The sequence below is a fragment of the Rhamphochromis sp. 'chilingali' genome, assembly GCF_963969265.1.
Source record: "Rhamphochromis sp. 'chilingali' genome assembly, chromosome: 20".
Lineage (NCBI taxonomy): Eukaryota > Metazoa > Chordata > Actinopteri > Cichliformes > Cichlidae > Rhamphochromis > Rhamphochromis sp. 'chilingali'.
In genome coordinates, this window is record NC_137947.1 from 10,671,830 (window position 1) to 10,695,642 (window position 23,813).

Genomic DNA, 23,813 nt, shown 5'->3' on the forward strand with positions numbered 1-23,813 from the left:
CGGAAAGCGTGGTCTTTTCCGGGCCAAGTGGATCAAGCAGAGCTGTCACCCACGTTAAAGCAGCGAGCGGCCCTGCTTGGTGCATAATTTGACACAGCGGCCTGTCCTTTGAAGCGGACAATAAATAGTCTCACAACAGCTAATCACATTATGTACCATTTGTCCTGCTTAAGTGAGATGTTACAACACCTTCTCCACAATCTGAGACGTGGCTGCTGCTGCTGTTGCTGCACACACGCCAACATGTGCAGACCTCCTGCAGAGCCGCTTTGGGTGTCTACCTCTGCGCTGCGAGGCGCTTGCGTATACCACAGAGCCTCCCAGGACCACCGTGGATACTTAAAGTCTCCATTGTCCAAACATAGTGGGGGGTTTCCTGCTTGTCTGATTTGATAAGAAATTATGTCATATTAATTAATCTCACATATCAAACATGCTCCTTTAAGAAAATGTAACTTATAAAATTTACTTCTGTTTTAAATATTTTGATCAGGTGACCAGAGCGCACTTTTGGAAATCGCCTGCAGCGGAAAGCAGAGGGTACCAATATACTTTCTGGGTGTTTCAGTTTTCACCTTTCTCAGGAATGCTGTGGACGTGAAAAGCTCCACCGGATTTCAGTTTTGCGAGGACTGGTTCAGAGGGACGAAAGAGTTAACCGGGGGGAGGGCGCCTGCACGGGGGCGTTTGGTATAAAACCACCTCAAGAGCGCACAACAAGTACAGCGTGTGTCGGTAGTGTGATTCGGTTTCTCTCCACCAGCGGCCTACGACTCGTTAAGACGCACGCGAGCCTGAGTCTTCCGTTTCTGCGGGGCCCGCGGGATGGATGCGCGCTGTTTATGAAGCAGACACAACTCCGTTGAGAAGTTTGAACAGTGAAGAGCTACTTTTTAAACTACCTGCACTTTGCTTTATTCCCTCCAAAGTTAGGGCTCACCGGAGAATGCGCCGGTTAACGCGGAGCGCGCACATGACGAGAAATGCGTAAAGCGGCTGAGGTGGAAGTTGGGGAAACTGAAGCATGAGGCTCAGCGTGTGGGGGAGACACGGGGCTGCAAGTTTCCCGAGCTCGGAGAAAGGAAAGCGTTAATGCTGCACGCTGGATCGGCCCTGCAGGATTCGCTGCACCGCACTGATTGGCACATCAGCGTTGGCTCACCGCGTTTGTCTTCAGATCAAACTTTGTGAACCTTCAGTGAGAGGGACAACCTTCACGCAGGACAATACAAACATCTGCAGAGAAAAAACACTGGATCCAAACTAAAAACTCTTTCTCTCTCTCTCTCTCAACTATTTTTGCTGCCCCACCTCCGCTCCGTTTCCCTTCATTCTTTGTTATTTTTTTATTTTTATTTTTTTGCAATTGTGATTCCCGAAGTGGCTTCGAAGTGGTGTTGCGGCTCCTCGTCCCCGGCGGATCCGGAGATTGGAGTCTCTGCACCGGGAGGAGGCGGAGTCGGAGCTCCGACCACACCGCGGGCTCCAAAGAGCGGTCGCGTCAAGAGGATGGTGCGACTGGCGGCGGAACTGCTCTTGCTCCTGGGACTTCTTCTCCTTACCTTGCACATCACGGTGCTGCGGAGCAATCCGCTTCCCCAAGGGAATGTAACTGTGAGCCTGGATCAGAGCACAGCGCTTACAGAGGTGAGTGGGGGAAATCTGTGAGTAGCCTCGTTGCTGTTTTTTTGTTTTGTTTAGTTTAGTTTTTCCATAAGGAGACATCTTCAGGGAAATTTGACACTAAATTTGGGAAATCTGAGGGGTGTCCACTCGCAGATGGTTCTGATCAAATGTTCATATGATTATGCAGCCCAGGTAAAACAAACCTTCATTACCTGGGGGGGTTGTCCTATGAGTGAATGGAGATTGACATACGCACGGGATGTCCCCCGGGGATCTGTGGTGAGCCAGCCGAGGGGTAGAAGATGAGGCAGGGTCAGAGATCAGTGCCCCACACCAGACACACCTCCCTGTTGTCGGGGATTTAAATGCTAGCTGCAGGCACTCCTCTGTCATCACAGGCTCATCACTGTCATCCAGGCCAACACTTGATAAGGCAGAGGGGTCAGAGCTGAAGCCCTAAAGGTGCCCACTTCCTGCCCAGGGTGTGTTTGCAGGACAAGTCATGACATTTACCCGCTTCAGGTCAAACCTTAAACTTCACTTTTTAAATCTGGTGTAATCTAGTGTAAGCAAGACTGTAAAGTTTGGAAATCTCAAGACACTATGGTCAAAAGACAGTTTTGCTAAAAGCTTATGGTCCACTTTAGAAGGCGTCCCAACAAAAGTTCACTGGAGGAGACATTTGTCAACACGACAGCACTTAAGGCAGGTTTAATGGTTTTAACTGCCCATTTTAACATAAAGCATAAAGCGCACAGTCTCCAGCAGAGCCCCAAATCCTGACCTGCGGGTTAAGACGGGTCTGGGATCAACAGGCTTTTTTAGAGAGTGTTAAGCATCCTTCAGCTGCTTTTTGATGTATATTTAGCATGCTACTGAAATACTTTGTTCTTCTCCTGGTGATAAATGGGTATTTATGCCTACTGGAATGGTATCCCTGTGTAAATGCTTTAATGGGGCTTAGGGGAAATGAATGGAAAGAATTTTTACTTCACCAGATCACTGCCATCGTTGTGACACCCGCGTATATGCCAAACAAGCCCGTGTTGTGTGGGATATAAGGCCATGCAAAGCTGAGGAAATATTCCAGGAATTTATTGAATATTTGTCACATGGCCAAATGCTGGATCGGATGAGGAGTAGCAGGGAGTTTCTCCAGCTGAATCGCAGTAAAAATAAATAAATAAACTTCATTCATGCCAACTTATATCCCAGCTTCAGGATCCCGTTTGACATTCGTCCAGATTTACAAGGGAGAAGAAGCCAGACGAGCCTTGAGGTTTCTTTTTTGTAAATTTTCTTTGCTCACGAACGCTGCGACTAACTGCAGATACGCTTCACTGACCCTCCGCTGAAGACCGTGATGTCATCTTTCAGCCGTGCTTGTCACAGCCCAAGGGGTGTATTGTCATCCCGAGGTGTCATATTTAAAGTGCCATTCACAGAAGAACAATTGTCAGGATGCAGCTCCATGCACCTGAAGTGGAAAGAGAAAACTCTTTTGTCTGAGGCTTATTATCATCGCTGGAGCAGGAAGGCCTCTGTGGCTGCGGGAAATCAGTTAAATTTAAAAATGAAAATGCATGCAGTCAGATTTTATGAAATTGTGCTTTTCTTTTCAAGAGGTCCTCCATGGCTTGTATCTTCACCGTTTCTTCATGTAAGCAAACATTTGGGTACGCCATGTGACTAGGGAAAGGATGATTTTCTCTTCCACCTACAGAAGCGTAGTGTTGAAAAGCATCTGGCACAATGTGGACGGCCTTCATTTCCTGCCAGCTTCCCAGGGGGAAGGACCCCTGAGTTGCTCCCAATTGAAAATAGAGTCATGCCCCTTTAAGCAGCCCTCACAAAGTGAAAAAGGGGGAAGCGGGACAAGAAGAAGAGATACTGTGAGGATGTAAAGGGGGTGGCTTGTGTGTGCAAGTGTTCATTAATGGCTTTTTTTGGGGTGGGGTGGTGGTGGGGGCATCCTGGGAGGCCCCCCAGATGAACCAAAGACTTGTGTGTGACTTTTGATCTTCAAATTAAAGCATTTTACTTTGTCGAGGCAGATCTCAGATGAGTGATCGGGAACACTGCTGATTTTTTTAACATTCAAATGAGTTTTTTCTGTGTACTGTTACTGTATGAGAGCAAAGTTAGACGTAGAAAAAAAGCACATTCTTGGAGTGGCAAGTAGGGAAAAAAACATAAAATCAATAATTTGGGGGTGTAACATTTCATGACTTGTCCTTCAACACTGCCGAGCTCATAACACGGAAATCTAGAGCGACAAAAAGCAGCTTATATTGGTGACCGATGATGTCAGAATGCTGTTCAATGCTCAATGGCAGTCAGAAAACCATCATCTCTGCTCGTGGCACCAAGGAAAGCGAGAAGCCGGCTGTTCAAAGGCAAAAGGAAAGCATGAAACAACATGAATTATTAAGTCAAGCTGACGGCTGCAACTTTGTGAGGACGGCCAGAAAAAGTAAATGTTTCTTTGGTCTTTGGTGGCAGAGAGAGAAACGATAAGACCAAGTGATTTGTAAATAACAGAGATGTTGAAGTGAAGTATCTACAGGCTGGGAATTCCACGTTTTTAACTTCTGTATGTGATCCTAGCTCAGTTTTTAATCTACTGCAGGTCTACCACATGTACAGAGACACAATTTGCCATCACAGCAAAGCAAAAGCTCTCCTTCCATTTTCTGTGACATTTGAGCAACAATCTTTAAATGATCTAGTCTGGAAACTATCTTTAAGATGGCTCTTACTGCAAATGGATACAGTGGAAAATTTACTGAATGCAATTTGATAGTAAATGACTGCTTTTATTTTTAGTGCAGCACAATAGTTCACATTTATTTCAGTTTGAAATGGAAAAAAATGGAAAAAAGTTCTGTAATATAGTGCTTCCCCCCCCCTTGTTTGCAATATAATTAATGTTTAAGCCATAGATTAGGTGGAATTAGTGCTGATAAACTACCAATATTTGCCTATTAGCTGCCAAACTCTGTGTTTACAATCGAGTTGCAGCTCAGCAAGCTTCAACACTGAGCAGCAGTGACTCCAGCATAATGGAGAACATGTTAAAGCTTGACTGTAAAGTATTCATATTTGTGTCAAGACTAAATAATAAGTCTGTAAATACCCATAATATGAAACAACAGAAGATTCTGATATGACTAGATGGCATAATTGAGGAATAATCTCTTTGTAAACACTGCGACTGGGTTTTCATGGTTAAAAAAAAAGATTTCTACCTCCATGCTTTCTTTTGCAAGACAAACACGTGGGGAAAAGTCATTTTTGTGCTTTGATTAATCGTCTTAGAGTCTTTGGATAAGTTTCCATAAACGATGAGTTGTAGGGAAACGGCAAAAAAGTAACTTTTCGTAGCATTTGTATAAAAAAAGAGGTGGCCTCCCAGATAAGATCAACCACACCTGTTTAATTTGTTTACAGATGTGTGCTTGCATTTACACAGTGGACTGAAGCTGTGAGTGTTGCATTCAGGGCTGCCCCCCCTCGTTCCCTCCTCCTCCTCCTCCTCCCTCAGCGGGGCTCAATTACAGCCACTGAAATCTGAAGACTGGGAACTTGAAAGGCAGGGTTATCACATGGGCATCTCAAAGTCCAAGTACTTGTGATACATCCAAAGAGAGCCCTGTGATGTTCGCATAAAGGGTCGATAGCCGACGCTGTTGGAATGATGTTTTCCAGTACTGAGCTCTCTGCCGTAATTGGCTGGTTGTGAAGACGTCTGTGGTTTTTAGCTGGAATCTCCTTTTTCAGAATGTCAAATTTTACAATTATGGACATAAATTGTCATTAAAACCTTGTCGTCATATGTAAGTTATAACCTTTTTTTTGTGTGTGTGGTTCAAAGCAACAATTTAGATGCATCTGCTCTTCTTTCTCAAAGTTATGGCCAGCGGTATAATCGTTGTAATTAAAGCAATCGCTCAAATTAAGAGATGGGATTTGAACGTTTTAAAATTCTTTGAAATCCATTATCACATTATCTCCATCTGGTTTTGAACTAAGGAACGCAGTGCTCAGTGGATGTGGAAGTCTTTCTGTGCAGCCGCCTCGCTTGAATACAAGTTACATTTATAATCCTTCCTCCCTTGCTGTGCCGTTCCATTTACAGCGCCTATATTGCCCCGGAGTGCACCTTGGCTGGACACAAACAGCTCCACTGGGGGCTTTTATACCCACCACAATGTGGCTGAACTGACACTTTGTCTGTGACTGGCCACCGCAACCGTACAGCGCCGCTGCCATATTCTCAGGCTTCAGCCTGGCCACAAAAACACTAGGCAGGAAGAAACGGGACGTGAAAAAAGAAAACAAGGAGCGTGATTGATGGCTTTTTTTGATCTTATTTTCTGCCACCCCACAACGGGGATGATTGCCGACTGCTTACGGCTGTCCAATTGCTCCTTCTGTGCATACCTGATAGGGGACAAACGCCTCAAGTGTCCTTCTGGGATGAATTTACAACACTCCTGTCAGTGCACCAAATGTTTTTCTGCCTACAAGATGGCAGATGTAATTATTTTTGCAATGTTTGCTTAGGTTTCTCTGTGTAGCCCCAAAGCAGGAAAACCATAGGTCCTACATGGCTCTTTTCTCCCAGCCACCATCAGCACATGCTATATATGTCTACGTTATATTTCTATGGTAAAGCAGAAGTATACTCTGTCAGTTAAAAATGGAAAAATATACAGTCTAGCTGTGACATTGGCTCTGAATGCAAGTTCTTGACAGATTATATTTTGGTTTAAGCAGGCAGACACACAGAATGTTTATCCCAGTGGCTCCTTCTTTCTGGGCTCCCAGTAGTCCACTGTCTGCAGGATTTATGACAGAGGTCATGGTTGAGTGAACCTCTGTCAACACGAGAGATCAATCTTAATGTTGCTGAGTGTGCAAACCCTGGATTTCTTACATATAGGGCTACTTAGTTTTTACAGCCAAACCAAACCAATTCGATTTTTTAAAGAAGTGATGACAAATTAACATTTCCCTCCTTTCTGTCTTCAACAGAACAACATAAATGCAAAAAGCAGCTCCTCAGCCCAGCTGGCCCCTCAAGACCGACGGTCTGGTCCAGAACACCGACTGGCCCATCGGCCTGCAACCCTCCCCTGGGCACAGGGCGGCAGCGTACACAAGGACGGCCCCGGCGCTTTCCTCCTAGATCTGCACAACTTCCCCGACCTCTCCAAAGCTGACATCAACGGACAGAATCCCAACATTCAGGTAAACGCACGTGTTTCCCCATCTGCCAGCATGCTTTGCCGCTTTTTGCCGCTTAAGACAAGACTACTCAAGCACACAGGACAGGAAGATCAAACAGGAAGAAGGAGGATAGTTTGGCGCACGTCGTTAACCCCCTTCTGTCGCCTTTCCTCCTTCCTTTTGCCCCCCTTGTCCCTTTTCACACTTCCTGGCTCGCAGCAAAGCTGAAGAGACACGGTGAAGTCTCACGTCGATCATAATGACAGCTGAAAAGCAGATGCTAACCGGCAATGCTTCACTGCTAACCCGTGTGATGGGAGACAGACAGCAGCTTATGTAAATGTGCGGCAGACCCTTGCCCATAAGTCCCTCAGTGATGCAGATGGTCGAGTAACCGCTGCCATGTTTAAATCATTCTCCTGTCTAATCTAGCAAGGGGGTCTTTCCATTTCTGAGGGCATCGCTGCCAGATCTGAGCACGAACAAAGTGTATTAACATCTCAAGATGTGGGAAGAGAGCAGAGCAACCAATTGAGCAAGGGCGTGAGGCTATGGGAGAAGGGGGGGTCGGGTGGGGGGGTGTCTTTGATCCTGAGATTCATCTGGCTTTCATGGTCTGGAGGAGGCTGAATCGCCCTTTGAACTTTGTGTTTAGGTGGAGAGAGCCCGAGAGGTGGGAGGGTGACTGCGGGGCAGGGGTAGAGTTCCCCCCTCATCTGGGAGGCACATGTGTGAGGACAGAAAACAGGGAGTGGGTAACTCTGTGTGTCGGGGTACCAGGAAGTGCCACCATCGATAGTTCAATTCTTCAATTCTTACTGACTTTGAGTCGACTTCTCTTAATGCAGGTGACCATTGAAGTGGTGGATGGACTAGAGGGCCATGAACCAGAGAAAGGCCTCCGAAAGGAAACCAAGCCCAACTGGGCTTCGCCAAACTGGAGGAACTGGTGGCCTCACACTTCGTCGTCGTCCTCCTACTCCTCGTCTTCCTCCACTCATCAAACAGAGGAGAATGAGCGCTCTTATGGGAGCAACACAGAGGACAGCAACTTCCTCAGGCCACCGGCAGATTGGGACAGGAGGGGAAGCAAAGCTCAAACGGAATATGGTGAGGATTACAGTGTGTGTGTGTTTACAGGGAAATTTACGCACGCTGCACAATATTTGGCCGCGTCTTATTCGAGCACCAGTCCTCGGCGTTTCAACACATGGCTGTCGTCTGACGTGGAATCTGTAATTTGCAGATTTGCTGATTTAAGCTGTCACCATAATAAGTGCAGTCATCCCAGGCGAGCCTTTGGGAGCCCTTGATTGAAGCCTTTAACACTCTTTTATGAGATGGATTCCTCTGTGTTGTGGAGCTCGCTATGTGACACGGTTTGAACGCCTCGCTACATCAAAGTTCGGGAGCAGGAGCCGGGCCAGAGGCGCCGTTAAAGTCGCCACACCGTCCTCGCAAGACTCTCCCAAAGTAACCCCACAGATAAATCTGCCGGTGAAGGATTTACGCTCGCTGTCAGGCAGTATGCGTCCGGCCCGTGTTGTAGCATGCCCAAACCAACGTGGTTGAACAGGAATGCGTGTGCTGTGGAAAATCTCATTTTATTCACTTGCACTACAGTGATTAGGCTGCCAGAGATATAATGTTTTTTGTTTTTTTGTAAAACCAAAGCCCGCGATTAATGTTTCTGGCTTATCGCTGTGGTCAGATCTCATTCGTCGGTCATTTCATACCACACAAATGGACGAGGGAATATTTTATCATCATTACTGTCTCGGCTTTAAACTTTATAAGCATAATTGTGGACAGGCAGTGAGGATCATCCACTCAATCGTCTCATCTGTGGTCTCAGCACAGGTTATTATCTATTTTTTTCCTTGATTTCTGGTTAGTGTTGGCACCCAGCTCTGTAATATGCTTTAAAAGGGGAGAAAGGGCAGCAGTAGAAGAAGCCTATCTGGCCTGTATTCATACAAAAAAAGCTCATAATGAGGGGCAGATGGCAGCGGGGGGCCTATAGGAAGGTTGGAACCAAGCCAGAAATACTTCCACCTCAAAATGCCCACATTATGTGCATAACGGTGATGGGCTCAATGATAATTGAACTTAAACAATAATTTCTTCCCATTTCACTTCCCATTTTCAAACTAATATATCACAGACAGAGCAGCTCAGTGGCATCCGGTGCTTTTGTGCCTGGGATGCTTAGGTAGCAAAGAAAACGTTGATTTTTAAATTGTCTCCTGGATGCACAGAAGCTTTTTATGGAATTTCCAAAATGCTTTAACTGGCTCACTGAAATTGCACATTGACACAATAATTTTGCATCAGCACAGAGAGCACGTGCATGTGGATAGATGAGCGTATGTTGTATGTGCTTTGAGGAGCACACTATAGAGCGAACCCCCTCACTTGCCCGTATCCAAAACTGTCCAGGCTAGACTGATGTAAGTTCAGCATATGGCCTGCAACAGGGCTGAGGATGTTTCTTTCTTTCTCTCTGATCCAAGACTACATGGATGGAGAGGGGGACTGGAGTAGCTGGTCAGCGTGCAGTGTCACTTGTGGAAACGGAAACCAGAAGAGAACGAGGTCATGCGGTTATGCCTGCACAGCCACCGAGTCCAGAACTTGCGACATGCCTAACTGCCCAGGTAAAATCTTATCAATAGCAGACAAAAACCCACATCACTAAATACATTATTCATAGTAAGGACACATGGTATGTATGTCCATGTGTTGATTTAGTGGTCTTTCATCTTTTGATCCAGCTTTCACTGTACTTTCATCTCTCTGAAGGTATTGAAGATGCCTTCAGGACGGCAGCTACTGAAGTGAGCCTGTTAGCTGGAACAGATGAGTTCAATGCCACAGAGCTCTTTGGAGTTGGTAAGATTTTTGCCTCCTCATGTGTTACTCCACACTATCCTTCATTCAGATGTTCTTACTCTATCAAAGGTATTTTTCTTCCATCTGGCAGCAGTGCTCCTGCACACTCTCAGCATTCCTCATGCTCATGCTGTGCTCCATTACTGTGCAACAGGACAGGAAGAGCACAGCATGCAGCTGCCCACTCCCTCTTTGCTTTCTGTTCTTACTAAACTCAGCGAGCACACCTTGATTTTAAACATCTCACTTCTGGTTTCATCCTCTGCAGTTGGAAAGTGTTAGAAATTGTGTCCTGATTTCTTCCAGACACAGACAGTTGTGAGCGCTGGATGAACTGCAAGAGTGATTTCTTGAAGAAATACATGACCAAGGTGGCAAACGACCTTCCCAGCTGCCCTTGCTCTTACCCGACCGAGGTGGCTTACAGCACGGCGGACGTATACGACGCCCCCACGCGCAGAAATTTCCGCTGGAAAGACGCCAGCGGTCCCAAAGAGAAGCTGGAGATCTACAAGCCGACGGCTCGTTACTGCATCCGCTCCATGCTGACCCTTGAATCCACCACGCTGGCTGCGCAGCACTGCTGCTACGACGACAACATGAAGCTCATCACCCGCGGCAAAGGAGCCGGCACACCCAATCTAATCAGCACCGAGTTCTCTGCCGACCTTCACTACAAGGTGGACATCCTGCCTTGGATCATCTGCAAAGGTGACTGGAGCCGCTACAACCAGGCAAGGCCACCAAACAATGGGCAGACGTGTCCAGAAAACCCTCAGGATGAGGACTATTACAAACAGTTTGAAGAGGCAAGGGAATTCTAGCCCGCAAAAACACTGCCCATATATCCAGCTAAACCTCAGAAATGGCGCTGAAACCCTTTTTAATTCTGTTTTAGGTCAATTAACACATGAACTTTTAGGCTCTGAGGACAGACATACTGCTCTTATTGAACCACAAAGAATTCTAACAGAGTCAGAACCTGTTTTTTCTCACAAGGAACTTCTCTCAACATCATCACAACCAGGCGTGAAAGTCTTTTTTATCTGATTATTTTTTTATTTGGTTTTTACACTTTTAATAAATGAAAATGAAATTTTGTCAGTAATTATGTTGCCAATTGTAACTCGAGATTTGGTTACTAAAGGGAGGACTGACTTCATATTCTTAAAAGGGAAAACTGTCATTGTAGAACTGTTATTGTTATCGTGCCCGTGTCGATTGTGTGCGTGTGGCTCGTTCGGATCGGAGAGACCTGTGGTAATAGAATAACGACACCTCCCTCAGGAATGTGTTACCCAGTTTCCCTTAACTTTGTCATTCACAGTTATCCAGGTTTTTTTGTACGCTTGATTGTTTATTTAGCATGCACACGTTTTCATTTTCATTCATTTACCCCCCCGTAATTTAACTGTGTGTCTCTGAGGCAGATCTTCATTGTAAAAAAAAAAAGCCTGCATTATTTTTGTAAAGTATTTATTAAGTCGTAGCTGAGTTTAAGTCGAGCGTCTGTGGCCAAAGTTGAGATTCCTCTCTGGCTCATGCTTCGCCATCAGGGTGCGTATCCATGTCTCAAGTTAGGGTTAAATAGAGCAGAAAGAATGTGTGAACTGTACGCGACAATGTTTCTTTTTTTGTTATTTTGAGATATAAATCTATAAATAAATTTTTTTAAAGCCAGTGAATGTGTAAGATGATAGAAAATTGAAATTTCAAGCCATATCACACAGTCCTAACAGTTCTCCCTTGGCATCAGCGGGAAAAGAAAAAGCATCTTTAGCCGATCACAAGACTTTAATTAGTTCTATCCAGTGTGGCTGTCGGGACAGGCTTTTTGATGGGATTGTGATATTTCTTCAGAGGGCGAGGAGAATGCAAATTCTTTGTCTTTGGCATGTATCCTCACATTCCTGGGTAATTTCTCAGTGTACACACGCACACAGACACACACACTCGGTGCTGCATCTCTGCAGCTGAGACCCCTGACCGTTGCCTTTCCACTGAATGCTGCAGTCATTGTCACACAGTGAAAGCCATTCATGGTGCCCTCATTCCTGCAGTTTTGTGTGCAGCACAGCTGGCTGGGTGTAGGGCTTGTCTTTATAATGCAGCAGGCCCCAGCACGTTCCACACCCCTCAGGCACAACTCGCAAACGCCTAGTTTTTTTTCTTCTCCCACTATTCGTAGAAATTTTCTCCGCACGCCTTTTTCGTCTTGTTTTTCCTCAAACACGATGCTTTATCAGCAGCCCACCTTCAAATACTCGCTGCAAATTACATTCCATTAAAATGTAGATATTCTTCCCCTGTTCTCCTGTCCTCCTCCTGAGCGGTTTAAGGCTAAGATTACAGTAACCTGCATGGATCGTTATCTTTAGCAGCAGGTCTAGTGAACAGGCCACGAAGATCAAAGCGGGGTGTTCGTCTTTATTTTGAACCATTAGTGCCAAGCTCAAATTGATGACATACCTCCAACCCCACCTTAACCCAGTATCTCTTCTCCAGACAGGCTCCACTTGTCTCCAGAGCAGGCGATTACTCGTACACCCGACTCATTTTTCATCTCTCGTTTTGTCTCCCCTCCCCCGCGAACACAAGGCACAATTTTGGCCCGCGTAGCAGATTGAGTGTTGTGAGAGTAACTGGCATGAAAATGTATAAACTGTGCTGACCGTAGGGTGTCAGCGAGGCCTCGCTTTTGTGTTACTATTTCCACGAGTCTACTCTGGTATGTTTCAAAGGACGCAAAGCACCATATTAGTGGTATATTGTCAAGGATCCGAAAGGGCTCATTAAGCATCACCAAGATATGATTGTTGGGATTTTGTCTCTATTTTTGTTATGAGAAGGAAATCACGTCCAATGTACTTAAACAATTTTAGACCAAGTTTGACAGGGTCGGCTCTGGGAGTTCTCAGCGAACTGCGGGAGTAAAAAACAAAACAAAAAAGAAAGAAAGAAGAAAGCAGTGGAAACTTGGATGTGTTCACGTAGTACATCAAGATAAGCTTTAGGTGTTCTGCTGTGGGTTTTTTCCTAGAAATGGTTCACATTAAGACAAGTTCAGGTGGTTTGTTTGCCATGCTTTGGGAGTTAAAGAGCCCGGTTATATGGTGGCAATTGGGCATCTCTTTGTTTTGTGGTGTGGTGCAGATGTGGTGGGGCCATTTTTAGCCTCTCTCTTTCTCTCTCTCACTTTCCTTCACTCGCCGCCTTAGCTCTGCTACTTTATGGGTGGTGTAGCACAATGCAGGAAGTGTCTGGGCCACAATACCGCAGGGCTCTAATTGCACGGCAAACTTAATTAAAAGGTTAGTCTTTCGTCTTCTAATCTGGAATAGCTGACCTGGATCAGGCGTTTGCTTATCTAGCAGCCACCTTCCCTCCACCTCCCAACCCCAACCTTCGCCAGCAATGCTCCGCTTGTAACACAGGACGGGCCGTTGGCACTCTGCCCGTCACAGGCTCTCATCTGTGGCACAGCGACACAGGAGGGAGTGGGTCATGGGGGCATAGGGGCGTAAGTGCCTGCTCGTACAGCTGAACAAACAGGTCGAGCAGATATGGAACTTCTGAGAACGGTGCCTTGCTCAACCCCTGCTGCGATGACATTGCTGAGAGGGCATGATCCTCGGCTATAGCATCTGAGGCAGAACGATGACAGAGCAACTTCATGAACACACATTTTGTGACACCTGCTCTTGTCTCATTCCCTCTATAGGTCAAAAGTAAATCCACATGCACGTGTCCATCCCACAGACACCTTCTACAAAACATACATGGAGTACGGTCTTCCAGTTACAGAGATGACACTGGAAGTGCCTTAAAGACATACAAGCTCTGTACTGGCAAAGTCTGGTCCACTTGAAGATCTGCTGGTTTTAACTGTGCACTGATCACAACTTTGCAGAACTGATTTTTTAAGAGATGCACAATTTAAACAAACAAAAAAAATGATATGAGACAATAAATACATTTTTAAAAAAAACAGCAAACGTAGAGTATTTGAAAAGACAGAGTTCATTTTAAATCAATCGGATCTTAACAAAGAAATAATAATAATGCAAGTACCACACACAACATCTTTGAAATCAATATAGGAAACAAGGGAAATAAAAGCTGTGAGGTCTCAGTGAGTAAAACTATTGCAGAACTATTGAAACCGTGGCTCGTTTCTAAGGGAGCCACGTGCACTGCCTGGTTTCAACCCCCTCTGTGAATACGTGTTGATGTTAGACACTGGCACAAAGTAGCAAAAGCGGTGTCGACGGGATGGTGTCCCTGAGGTGGTGAAGGAGGGGAGTCAGCATGAGCACGGAAGCTGCAAGGCCATGACTCACTGTGACAGCACCGCTTGGCATGTGAGGACAGCAAGCCAGACAGGCAAGGCTGCTGCCTTTGATCTTTATTTGCTCCACCGTCTGTTTTGCATTTAAGAGCCTTGCTGAGCGCGAGGCACTGGATACACCTTGAATGGCTCAGGATCACGGTCCACTTTTTAAAGACCCAGGATCCTTTTTCAAAGCTAAGGGGATTCAGGACGAAGAGGGATGATGTTTGAAGGCGAAGGTTTGGAGCTGAATGGGGCAGAGGGTCTCCCGGCAACACAGATTAGCTTTGATGAAAAGGGGGGCGCTCTGTAATAACACATGATCGAGCTGACGGACAATGTTGGGAGGGTGGGTGAGGGGAAAGGTAACACGTGTCCATTTGGATGGACTCTCGAGATGAAACCCAGGGTGAGGCAAGTGTGGAATAAAAACAAACACGCACAGCACCTCCCAAAGCAACCTCGCCATCCAACTCCTGCATATTATTCCACTTCACCAACATCTAATGACTGTAACCTGTTCCATGTGATTGGAAAACTGGCTGGGAAGCATTCCACAAGCAGGTACGGTGCACTGACAGGGAGGCATTTCAGCCTTCAAACAACAAATATATATTTATCTTCTTGAGCAGCTATATTGCACATTCCTCCTAGACACTACAGTGACCACAATCCAGAGCGAGGGCTAGCACTTTGACGAACCCTGCCCCGGAGCCTGATACAAATCACATAAATAGCTTCTCTCTCCAATCAGAGGCTCGAAATGTTTATTTATGAGGGATCAAAACAATACAACTTAAGAAGAAAACACATTTTGAGAAACATTTAAAATGGAAAATTTCAATGCCTTCACCAACACAGATTTCTTTTCTTCTTCTACTTTTTCTTTCCTCCTCCTGCAGATTTTCTGTTCCCATTTCAGTTACTTTCCAGCATGTAATTTATTCTCAGACTATACATTTTTGGGAGTCCACACTTTAGATTATATTTATTCTGTCTGCGAGGGCTTACACAAACTGCTCTCCAAATAGCAGTGAGCGTCTTATTGCGGAAAAAAGGTACGGCTGGGAGAATACGCCTCATGCCATGGAGTTTAAAAGGACTCAAAGACAGACGCGGATACGTAGCAACATACATTTTATTTTACCTTCTGAGCACTTTAGAAAGCGGTGCACGTATGATTTACATAGCTTATACCATTTTATATTAGTTGCATTTTTTCAAGTAAACAATAAACAAGCTATACCGTGGTTTCGCTGGGACTGAAAGTCTGAGCAAAGAAAAAAAGAAAAGAAGCAAAACCAGAGAAACCAAATATCCCAACAAAAGTTTCAATTCAGACCATTATTCTTTTCAAGTACAATTCTCGACGGCACCATTTCATGGGCTTGATGCATACATTAGTTTTTAACTGTACTTTGTTTTAGCAAGAAAATACACGTCTCTGTCACTGGGACTGTACAAATATAAACTGCGATTTCTATATGATGACTAACAGTCCTGTTTGGCGCTTGGGTCAAATGTTGCTGCCTGAGCACTATATATAGATATATATGTATATATAAGCATCACTCTGGAAGTGCATAGCTTCCTGCTTCTTGAGCATTTCTGCACATCAGAGAAAAGAAAGTGGCTTATTGTGGATTTTGCACATGCAGTATCTAAGTATTCACATTTAAAAAACAAAAATAAAGCAAAGCAAAGTCTATGGCTGAAACGGTTAGAAAGTTCATCAAAGATGCACATGATGCTACATTAAACAATACGCTGGAGGATTAATAAGAGCATGTGTGTACGAGTATGTGTGGAAGTTGTACGTGGAAAACTAAGTAGGCTTTGTGTCACCGTCCAACCCTTGCAGCTTTAATTCTTAATTCCTGATAACCTCGAGTCGCAGGCATTCCACTCGGTGCAATCTGACATCTTTTTAACATTGAAAAGTATTTGAAAAACGCAACAAGGTTTTGCATTTGAAATTCCTAAAAGTTTGAAAATAGTCACATCTGTTCAGTAATATAAAATAATATGAATATCCACCCTGTTTTGCCAAAAAAAACAAAATTATAGCTTATATACAAAAGGAAAGAAGCCACTTTTAGTTGAAAAACAGTAACGAAGAAAAGAACATAAAACGGCGCATCAAGGCAATGGTGCATCAAGTCTAGTCCAGGTGACACTGGAGAGCTCGGGGATAAATTGGCATAGAGTACATGCTGGAGGCAGACAGTGGCAAAGGGAAGTCCTGTAAGTGCACTAAGTAGAAGCCAACACTCCTCCCTCCTTCCTGGACACCTGTTTAAACAGCGAAACCTTATTACTTCTGGCATCACAAAGGCCATGGGGAGGTGAGGGTGGTGTGTGTGTGTGTGTGTGTGTGTGTGTGTGTATTTGAGGGTGGATGGAAGAGTTTATATTGGAGTATTGCTGAAGAAGCCCAGAAGGAAGGAAAACACGCTTCACTCCACTACACCCGTCAGCCGACACACCCCTCCCTCGATGGCCAAAGACTGTCCAGGAACTGTCCCAGGTGGCAATCTGGATATGTGTGTCTGCAGGCAGCAAAAGAAAACATTCACACAATGAGAAAAAGAAAAAGGCAGATCTATATGGAGAAAAAGAAATGCTGATAGGATTTTGATTTCTTAGATTCCTGTACAATCATCAAAGTTCAGTTCAATTGGCACCAAAGAACAACATAAGCTTTATCAGGGCACTTTACAAACTAAGGTCTTCTAATACCGATTTCAGAGAAAAGCCCAACAATTTCCTCTGAGCCAGTATTTGGTGAGAGTGGCTTAGCACCGAGCTTAACTACTGCATCCCACTCAGTGAACTCCAAATCCAACACCAGCACCCAAACCCATTACGCCTGATGCTGCACAGCTCCCGGAGATTAGTGGCACAACCAAACCACACAACCACAATGAAGTTTTTAACTGCTTGGTGGGTAAACAGAAATGTTGAGAAAGTATCTACGTAAGAAGCTACTTTTGGATCATTCAAGGGGTCCCTACAGCAGATAGCTCTGCGTGTTTGATGTGACCGATCTTTACGCTGGATGCCCTTCCTGACACAATCCCACAAGGAATTCGTGTCTCCTCCTGGGATCAAACCAAGGATCTTTCCCTTTTTAGGCAAATGTGTAAACCGCTACATGAAAGGACACATCTAAGTAGAAGCTAGAAAAAATAAATACAATGCAATCAGAGGGAGCAAAAACACACACTACTACTGTGCCATCATGCAATTTTACCTTTGAAGTCCAAAGGTGCCAAGTCGGTGTTTGCAGAGACACAGAGTAAACGGAGAAAGAGAACAAACTGCTGGTGTTTTCTTTTTTGAGTTTCTTTTCTTTCGTTTGAGCAAACACTGAAAAGGAGTAAGAAGAGGAGGGAAGGGGCAAACACAGCTGTGAAGACGGGAGTGATACTTCCACTGGGGGATCAAAGGTGACCGACACTCCCTGCGCCAATAATGGCTGTCATGCTCCTTCCTCTCTTCCCACAGAGGGTAACGCTGGCTCTAGCCTTAGGGGAATAATACAGCCACTTATTTACCGGGGCACTGAACTGGCCTGACATCTCTCTTTCAGTTCCAGGACTCTACTGGTCTTTTTCTGTGTAGCCAGCGACTATGGCCCAGAGCACCCTGAGGGCAACTGTCACTTCAATGGGACAACAGCCAGACAAGGCCACGCACACATGGTAACACTCTGAGGGGCCCATTCTGCCTCCAGTACACGTTTCTGGACTCATCTTCTTCCCTTCATTTTCTGAGGACAAGGTTAAGGAAAGCCCTAATTTAAATGGTTTTGAGTGAAGGTCTGTAGTGAGTTATAATAAACTAATGTTGACAAGCTAAATGTTTTCCTTCAGATGTTTGCATGCCAAGGAGAAAAAAACACGTCTTTACCTCACTGACTATACAGCTCAAACTGTGTGCAGTTACCTGCTAGCTTTCTCAATGCATATATCCGTGCTTGTGTCTGACAATGATCTTGTGCCCTGCTCCCACTCCGATTCAAATTCGTGCCACATGTTAAGATCTTAATTTTGCTTTTAGCTGACAGAAAGGACAGCGCGACTTAGTCAGCAGGAAGAGTCAAAGGCTCAGTAAACCAAACAAGTGAGTAATGACAGCACTGCAGGGCCAAGAGCACTGCATGTGTTTTACATGAACTGGGACAAAGTAGCGAGGATGCTTCAGGCTCAGAAATCACACAACAGATGTCCCGACACTTTGGTGGCACAAGTCGGACAAATAACGCTGCAGCCTTATGTGCAAACAATAAAAAGCTCACTCATATTTAAAAGGTCTCTCTCTATCTGGAGGAATAATCAAAAACTAAAAAGGTATAAATATTCGTTTTTAAAAAGGGAGGTATGAATGAAAAAAAATACACTACAACCTGTGAAGTGTGGAGAAACAACTGCAAACAGAAATACTGTAAATAAACAACCGTTCCACCTCGATGTTTGGTTAAATGCTTAACGGTTTATGGGCTGGTACTTCAATTGCTCATTAATGCAAATACCTAATCAGCCAATCACATGGCATGCAGACATGGTCAAGGCGACCTGCTGAAATTCAAATTGAGCAGCAGAATGTTGACGAATGCAGAATGCAACGTGGTTTAAGTGACTTTGAATGTGCCATGTTTGCTGGTGCCAGACAGCCTGGCCTGCATTTCAGAAACTGCTGATGTGCTTGGATTTTCCCACATAGTTATCTCTAGGGTTGTCAGAGAATGGTCTGAAAAAGAGAAAACATCGTGTGAGCAGCAGTTCTTTGGGTAAAAAGGTCTCGTCGATGTCAGAAGCGAATAGTCAAACTGCTTCAAGCTGACCTAAGGCAACTGTAACTCAAATAACCACAACCAATGTATGCAGAAGAGCATCTTTGACTGCTGAACCTTGAAGCAGATGGGCTATAACAGCACAAGACCACACTCGATGTCAATGCAATTAGCTAGGAACAGGAAACCAGGGCTAGAGATCACATGGGCTCACAAAAATGGAACAATAGAAGACTGAAAAAATGCTCTCTGATGAAAAATGTCCGGCATCTCGTTGAATCTACGCCACGAGGCCCTTTTGCCTTCAGACTTTTCATTGGCAAAAGTAGCCAATGAAGTGGACGGTGAGTGTATACAGGCCTTTTCCAAACTTAGTGACTACCATCAGTTGAAAAAATACTCCTTATCACCTTGATAATAACTTATTTTAGTCTGCAGCAGTAATTTGACTCACAAGAACAAAAACAATACATTCTTTTAGCTATTATGCTCATTAATACAAATGCTAAGACTCAAACCTTGTCGCTGTGCTAGTCAATATCAGTGACCAATTCACTTCACAGCAACCGGTGATAACCAGTTTAATTAAAAACAGGAGCTTGTAACTGTGATTGTAACACCATCTGTTGGCGATCCCCAACATAACTTGTCTTCCAGTTTAGTTTGCAATGATTCCTTGATGCAAAACCCAGGCTTGCAAAAAGCAGCACAAGCTAAATATAAAAGCCAGACAGGTTAAAAGTAAAGCAATGAGATGTAGAATTATGTGACAGCGGGGCAGGACAGACAGAAAGAAAATGACAGCATGCAAACCTACAGTGAGCCTCTTGTCAGTTTGTTACCCTGTGACTAAAGTGACCACATGACAGGACTACGACTGAGTTAAAATATCACATGAAAAACACATTTCCATTGTATCTGTCAGAGAAAAACAACATTCTTTGGAGATATGAATGTGTTTAGGAGTGAGGAGAAGCCACTCATTAACACCACAGCATAGACCAAAGGGTAAATTTAGCTCTATGACTACGCTGTTGTTTTTCTCTTGTGGTTTCCACATTCTTTGAAAATATAAAAATAAATAACAAAAACAATCATATGCTATTTATTCTCCCTGCAAAATGGATAATAAAAACAGCATGTAACATAAGAAAAGACGTCTGTCGTGTAATACACAAAGCAGACAATAACCATAAGGCCTGAGTTGCACGCCATTTGATTGTGTCTGGCCTTAAAAATCTTTATAGTGGTAATGATGTCCACAAGGAGGAAACCGAGCCATATTCGCTGTGTTGTGGATCCTTTACTTCTCTTTCATCTGTCCAATCATGACAATCATCATATAACAATGGTCCGTTTCAGAAGTACCGCCACTGGCTTGTCCGTGCAGTTTTGTGTGTTTCTGTAAAACACAGCTTGATGTTCTGATGTCTATCCAATGCAAACAAAGGTGAGTGTTTGAATAAAACCAGATGCTCTCACTCTTCTGCACCGCTGCCATTTCACAGTCTAACGTCTAAAAGATTAGGACGCAGACTCGACTTTCCTTAGAAACAACATCTGACTGAGAAGAAAGAAAAACCGGAGCAGAGTTTCCAGCAGTGTCAAACAATCTGGCCTGAGATTTTTTTTGACTGGCCTGCAGCAATTCAATCTAGATATTGATCGGTCATAAAAAATACATGCATTTAAATCTCACTAAAACACTGTAAAAGAATAGAAATCCAACCTGACCTCTGGCCTAAATACTCCTGCTCAGCTCTTTCATGTTCTTATCATGGAAAAGCAGCGGTAGATGGACTCTGGGTGGTTTGAAATGCCCAGCGAATAGGAATGGGAGGAATGTCTGCTGAACAGCAGCTGAGTCAGTGTAAGGCTGTGACTCTTTATGCTTAGAAAACAGGCAACCAAATGCACAGAAAATTGGCTTAAACTCAGAAATGTTAGGCCAGCCGACTAAAATCAAATCAAAATATGACTCCATACAACTGATTTTCTTTATAACAGATTTACAGCAACACAGTCAGCCAAATCTTCACTAGAGGCACTCATTCCCTGTTACTTGCTCTGCTCCTGGTGCTAAAGAGCAAGATTTAGACTCTAAGACTAAGGCTTTGCATTATACTTGCTTCCCCTAGCCAATTTTATTTGAAAATGCCATTACTATGCAGATAACACCCTACTGTATTTATCTATGAAGTCAAATGCTACAAATACATTAGTTAAAGTACGGGCAACTCTTAAAGGCATAAAGACCTGAATGATGTTTAATTTTCTGCTTTCAAATTCAGACAAAAGTTATCAGACTTGGCCTTCTAACCTGGTTCTTAATTCTTGATAGCTTGACCTTAGCCTTCCATATTAGTGTGAGGCGCTTTGGAGCATTTTTGACGAGGATATATCCTATAACAGTCCCATTAAACAAATACACTGGACTGCCTTCCTCCATCTGCTCTCTACTGCTAAAATTAGAAACATCCTGTTCGGTCCGAAGGTTTAAAATTCTAAACTGGACTACTGTAATGCATTATTAAGCAAAAGTACTCAGCAGGACGTGAAAAGGAAATCATATTTCTCCCATATTAGCTTCTCTCAATTGGCTCCTTGATAAATCCAAAATACTATTAAAATTAAAAATTTTCTTCTTACAAAGTAAGACCTAAACTGAACTGAATACTCCCTCTCAAGATGACTTATGTCCCCCAAACTCATAGCCTATTCTCTTCTGCTTCCTGCCTGTTAGCCAGAATCATCACAGGTCTGCCGTAAAGACACGCAGGTGGCACTTCCTGTGCCTCCATACTCTAGAGACCACAGGAGACACGACTGGAGCCCGGCAGCATTAAAGTGCTCCTCTTTGGCTCTGTTCTCAGTAGGCATAAAGGACAGGATTGCCACATTGCTCTGGTATGCAGATGGTCAGGCACAGAGACACATCATAACTTCAGTTTCACAACAACAAGCTACTCAGTCTCTGTTAGAGCCGTGTGAGATTTGGTGGAGCAGCTGTCTTCTTGGCTGCACTCTCCAATATCACTGTATCACCAATCGCCCCACAAGAGGAAGTGGATACCCTCCCCCAAGAGACCCAGAAACCACTACTGACAGATGATATTTCTGGATCTCCACCCACTGAGCACAAGCACTTTACAAAGAACATTTTTGCATGCATATCTCAATGGAGTGATGCTTGGTGACTTCACCACAGTAGATTTTAAAGCTACTTGAGTGCTTCTTTGGGACCCAGACCCTAGACGTTTCTGCTGTTTCGATTAAAGGGTAGCCTACAAATGCTCTTCCCGAGCACACTGCACTACTTCGAACTCTGTCAACACAGCAGCTTGAGCCAAAGGGGCAAAAAGAAAATGTGTGGAACAGTAAAAGACCACCACATTTGAATCCTGCTTTCATGACGCTAGCTGTCTTGGGAATCAAATTCTTCTCTATTATCTGGTTAATATCAAAACATATTGTGCTTCAGTAGTCACGTGATGATTTAATGCCTCCTACCTGTCACTGACATTAAAAAAATAGCAGCAGATGGATTTTGATGTTGTACTTTATTTATGGCTGAATCATTCACAAATGATTATGGAACTGACATTTTGCTGTAGCAGCAGTAAACCCACCCCACATGTTAACTTTATGTGAGTGTGTGGGGCGGAGGGAGAGCGGGTGGAGGACTGCAAATTGATTATAACAAAGCAAACAAAACAGAGTTACAAACAGGGACTTTATGTTCACTGTCCTCTGCTTACCTCTCTCTATTGGCACTGCCATGACAGGACAGCGTGCAAGCTCACATTCCATCCCAGAGCCCCATGCACAGAGCACATCTGACAAATATGCAGATTGATACTGATATCCCCAGTGGCGCATGACTTTCTGTAAACTTTATGGTACTTTAAGACCAGGTAGTGGCCACAGAGAGAGGGTGATGAGAGAGGCAGACCACGAGAGAGAGAAATAAAGGGAAAGAAAGAGAGAGAGAGAGGGTGGAAAAGACGGGTGAGTGAGGTGGAGCCAGGGGACACAGGACAAACACTTTGAAATCTGAACCAGACTTCAACAACAGTGCCCTCTCTTCATACAGAGTGACAAAGATACATTAGCCAAACAAATCAGTGCGAGCTGAGACTCCACTTAGAGCCAGGAGACCAGGCCACTGGCCCCTACTGCTTAAGAAACCACAGCATTTATGTAAAACAATATCTTAAAAAGGCTCAGAGATGCCTTTTTTAAATATCATTCTATGACAGCAGACATAAAAGTGACATTTATTACCCAGTATACCATACCAATACACAATGCACCCCACCGCAAAAAAAAGAAAAGAAAAAGTTTTTTGTTTTTCATAAGAAATTAAATAAAAAGTGCTCGGCTAAAATACAAAAATATGCTTCATTTCATTCACTCAACTCATAAAGCACTGGACCCTCTTGAGGGAGGAGGGTGGACCCATGTGGCTCCTGTTTGGTGAACGTGGGCAAAAGTTCCCGTCACAATGCACAGGACCGAAGCATATTCCACAAACTACCAAAAAATCTTTGAACTGAAAGCTAAAAAAGGAGACAAGCTATTTAAAGCCAGCCTTTGGCATTGGTCAAAGATGCAACCATTGTAAGCTCACTTTAAGACTGTATTTAATTATAATATGTTTCAGTTTAGTTGGTTGGCTAATTCAAATCTCACCTTTGCTTTGCTATCTTGAGCAGACATGTAGCCAACACACATGCTTTCTGTGGTGTGACTCCACAGGAACTCCACTGTAAATAAAGACAGATACAGGTTACAAACACCAAGTCTTCATACACAAATATCCATACACAGATTTAGCAGCCGGAGCAAAGGTTTGATAGAAACAGGAAACCATACAGAACGAAAGGTTCGATTTCCTAAAGCGAACAGAAATGAGTAATCCTGCCGAAGAAGAACATC

General features: G+C 44.1%; 2 protein-coding genes across 3 annotated transcripts in view; one reads left to right on the top strand and one right to left on the bottom strand.

Annotated features, from left to right (window-relative positions):
• Window positions 1-1,370: 1,370 nt before the first annotated feature.
• ism1 (isthmin 1) lies at window positions 1,371-11,437 on the top strand. The gene is made up of 6 exons (XM_080868070.1): window positions 1,371-1,647; window positions 6,664-6,879; window positions 7,707-7,968; window positions 9,372-9,515; window positions 9,661-9,750; window positions 10,057-11,437. The coding sequence occupies exons 1-6, from the start codon at window positions 1,510-1,512 to the stop codon at window positions 10,572-10,574; spliced, it is 1,368 nt and encodes a 455-aa protein (XP_080724196.1). The 5' UTR covers window positions 1,371-1,509; the 3' UTR covers window positions 10,575-11,437.
• A 4,964-nt stretch (window positions 11,438-16,401) lies between these two features.
• Window positions 16,402-23,813, bottom strand: part of tasp1 (taspase, threonine aspartase, 1) — a 63,265-nt gene continuing 55,853 nt past the window's right edge. For both annotated transcript variants that reach the window (XM_080868839.1, XM_080868840.1), the window contains exons 13-14: window positions 23,568-23,641; window positions 16,402-16,629 (exon numbers count right to left, since the gene is read on the bottom strand). In XM_080868839.1, the coding sequence (XP_080724965.1) occupies window positions 16,537-16,629; window positions 23,568-23,641 (167 nt within the window). In that variant the 3' untranslated portion in view covers window positions 16,402-16,536. The remainder of the gene's footprint in view (window positions 16,630-23,567; window positions 23,642-23,813) is intronic.

Bases quoted from the DNA above. Each gene is read 5' to 3' on its own strand.
- ism1 (XM_080868070.1), top strand. From the start codon at position 1,510: ATGGTGCGACTGGCGGCGGAACTGCTCTTGCTCCTGGGACTTCTTCTC. The intron at 1,648-6,663 runs GTGAGTGGGGGA...TGTCTTCAACAG, and splicing joins AGAGCACAGCGCTTACAGAG to AACAACATAAATGCAAAAAG. The intron at 6,880-7,706 runs GTAAACGCACGT...CTCTTAATGCAG, and splicing joins GACAGAATCCCAACATTCAG to GTGACCATTGAAGTGGTGGA.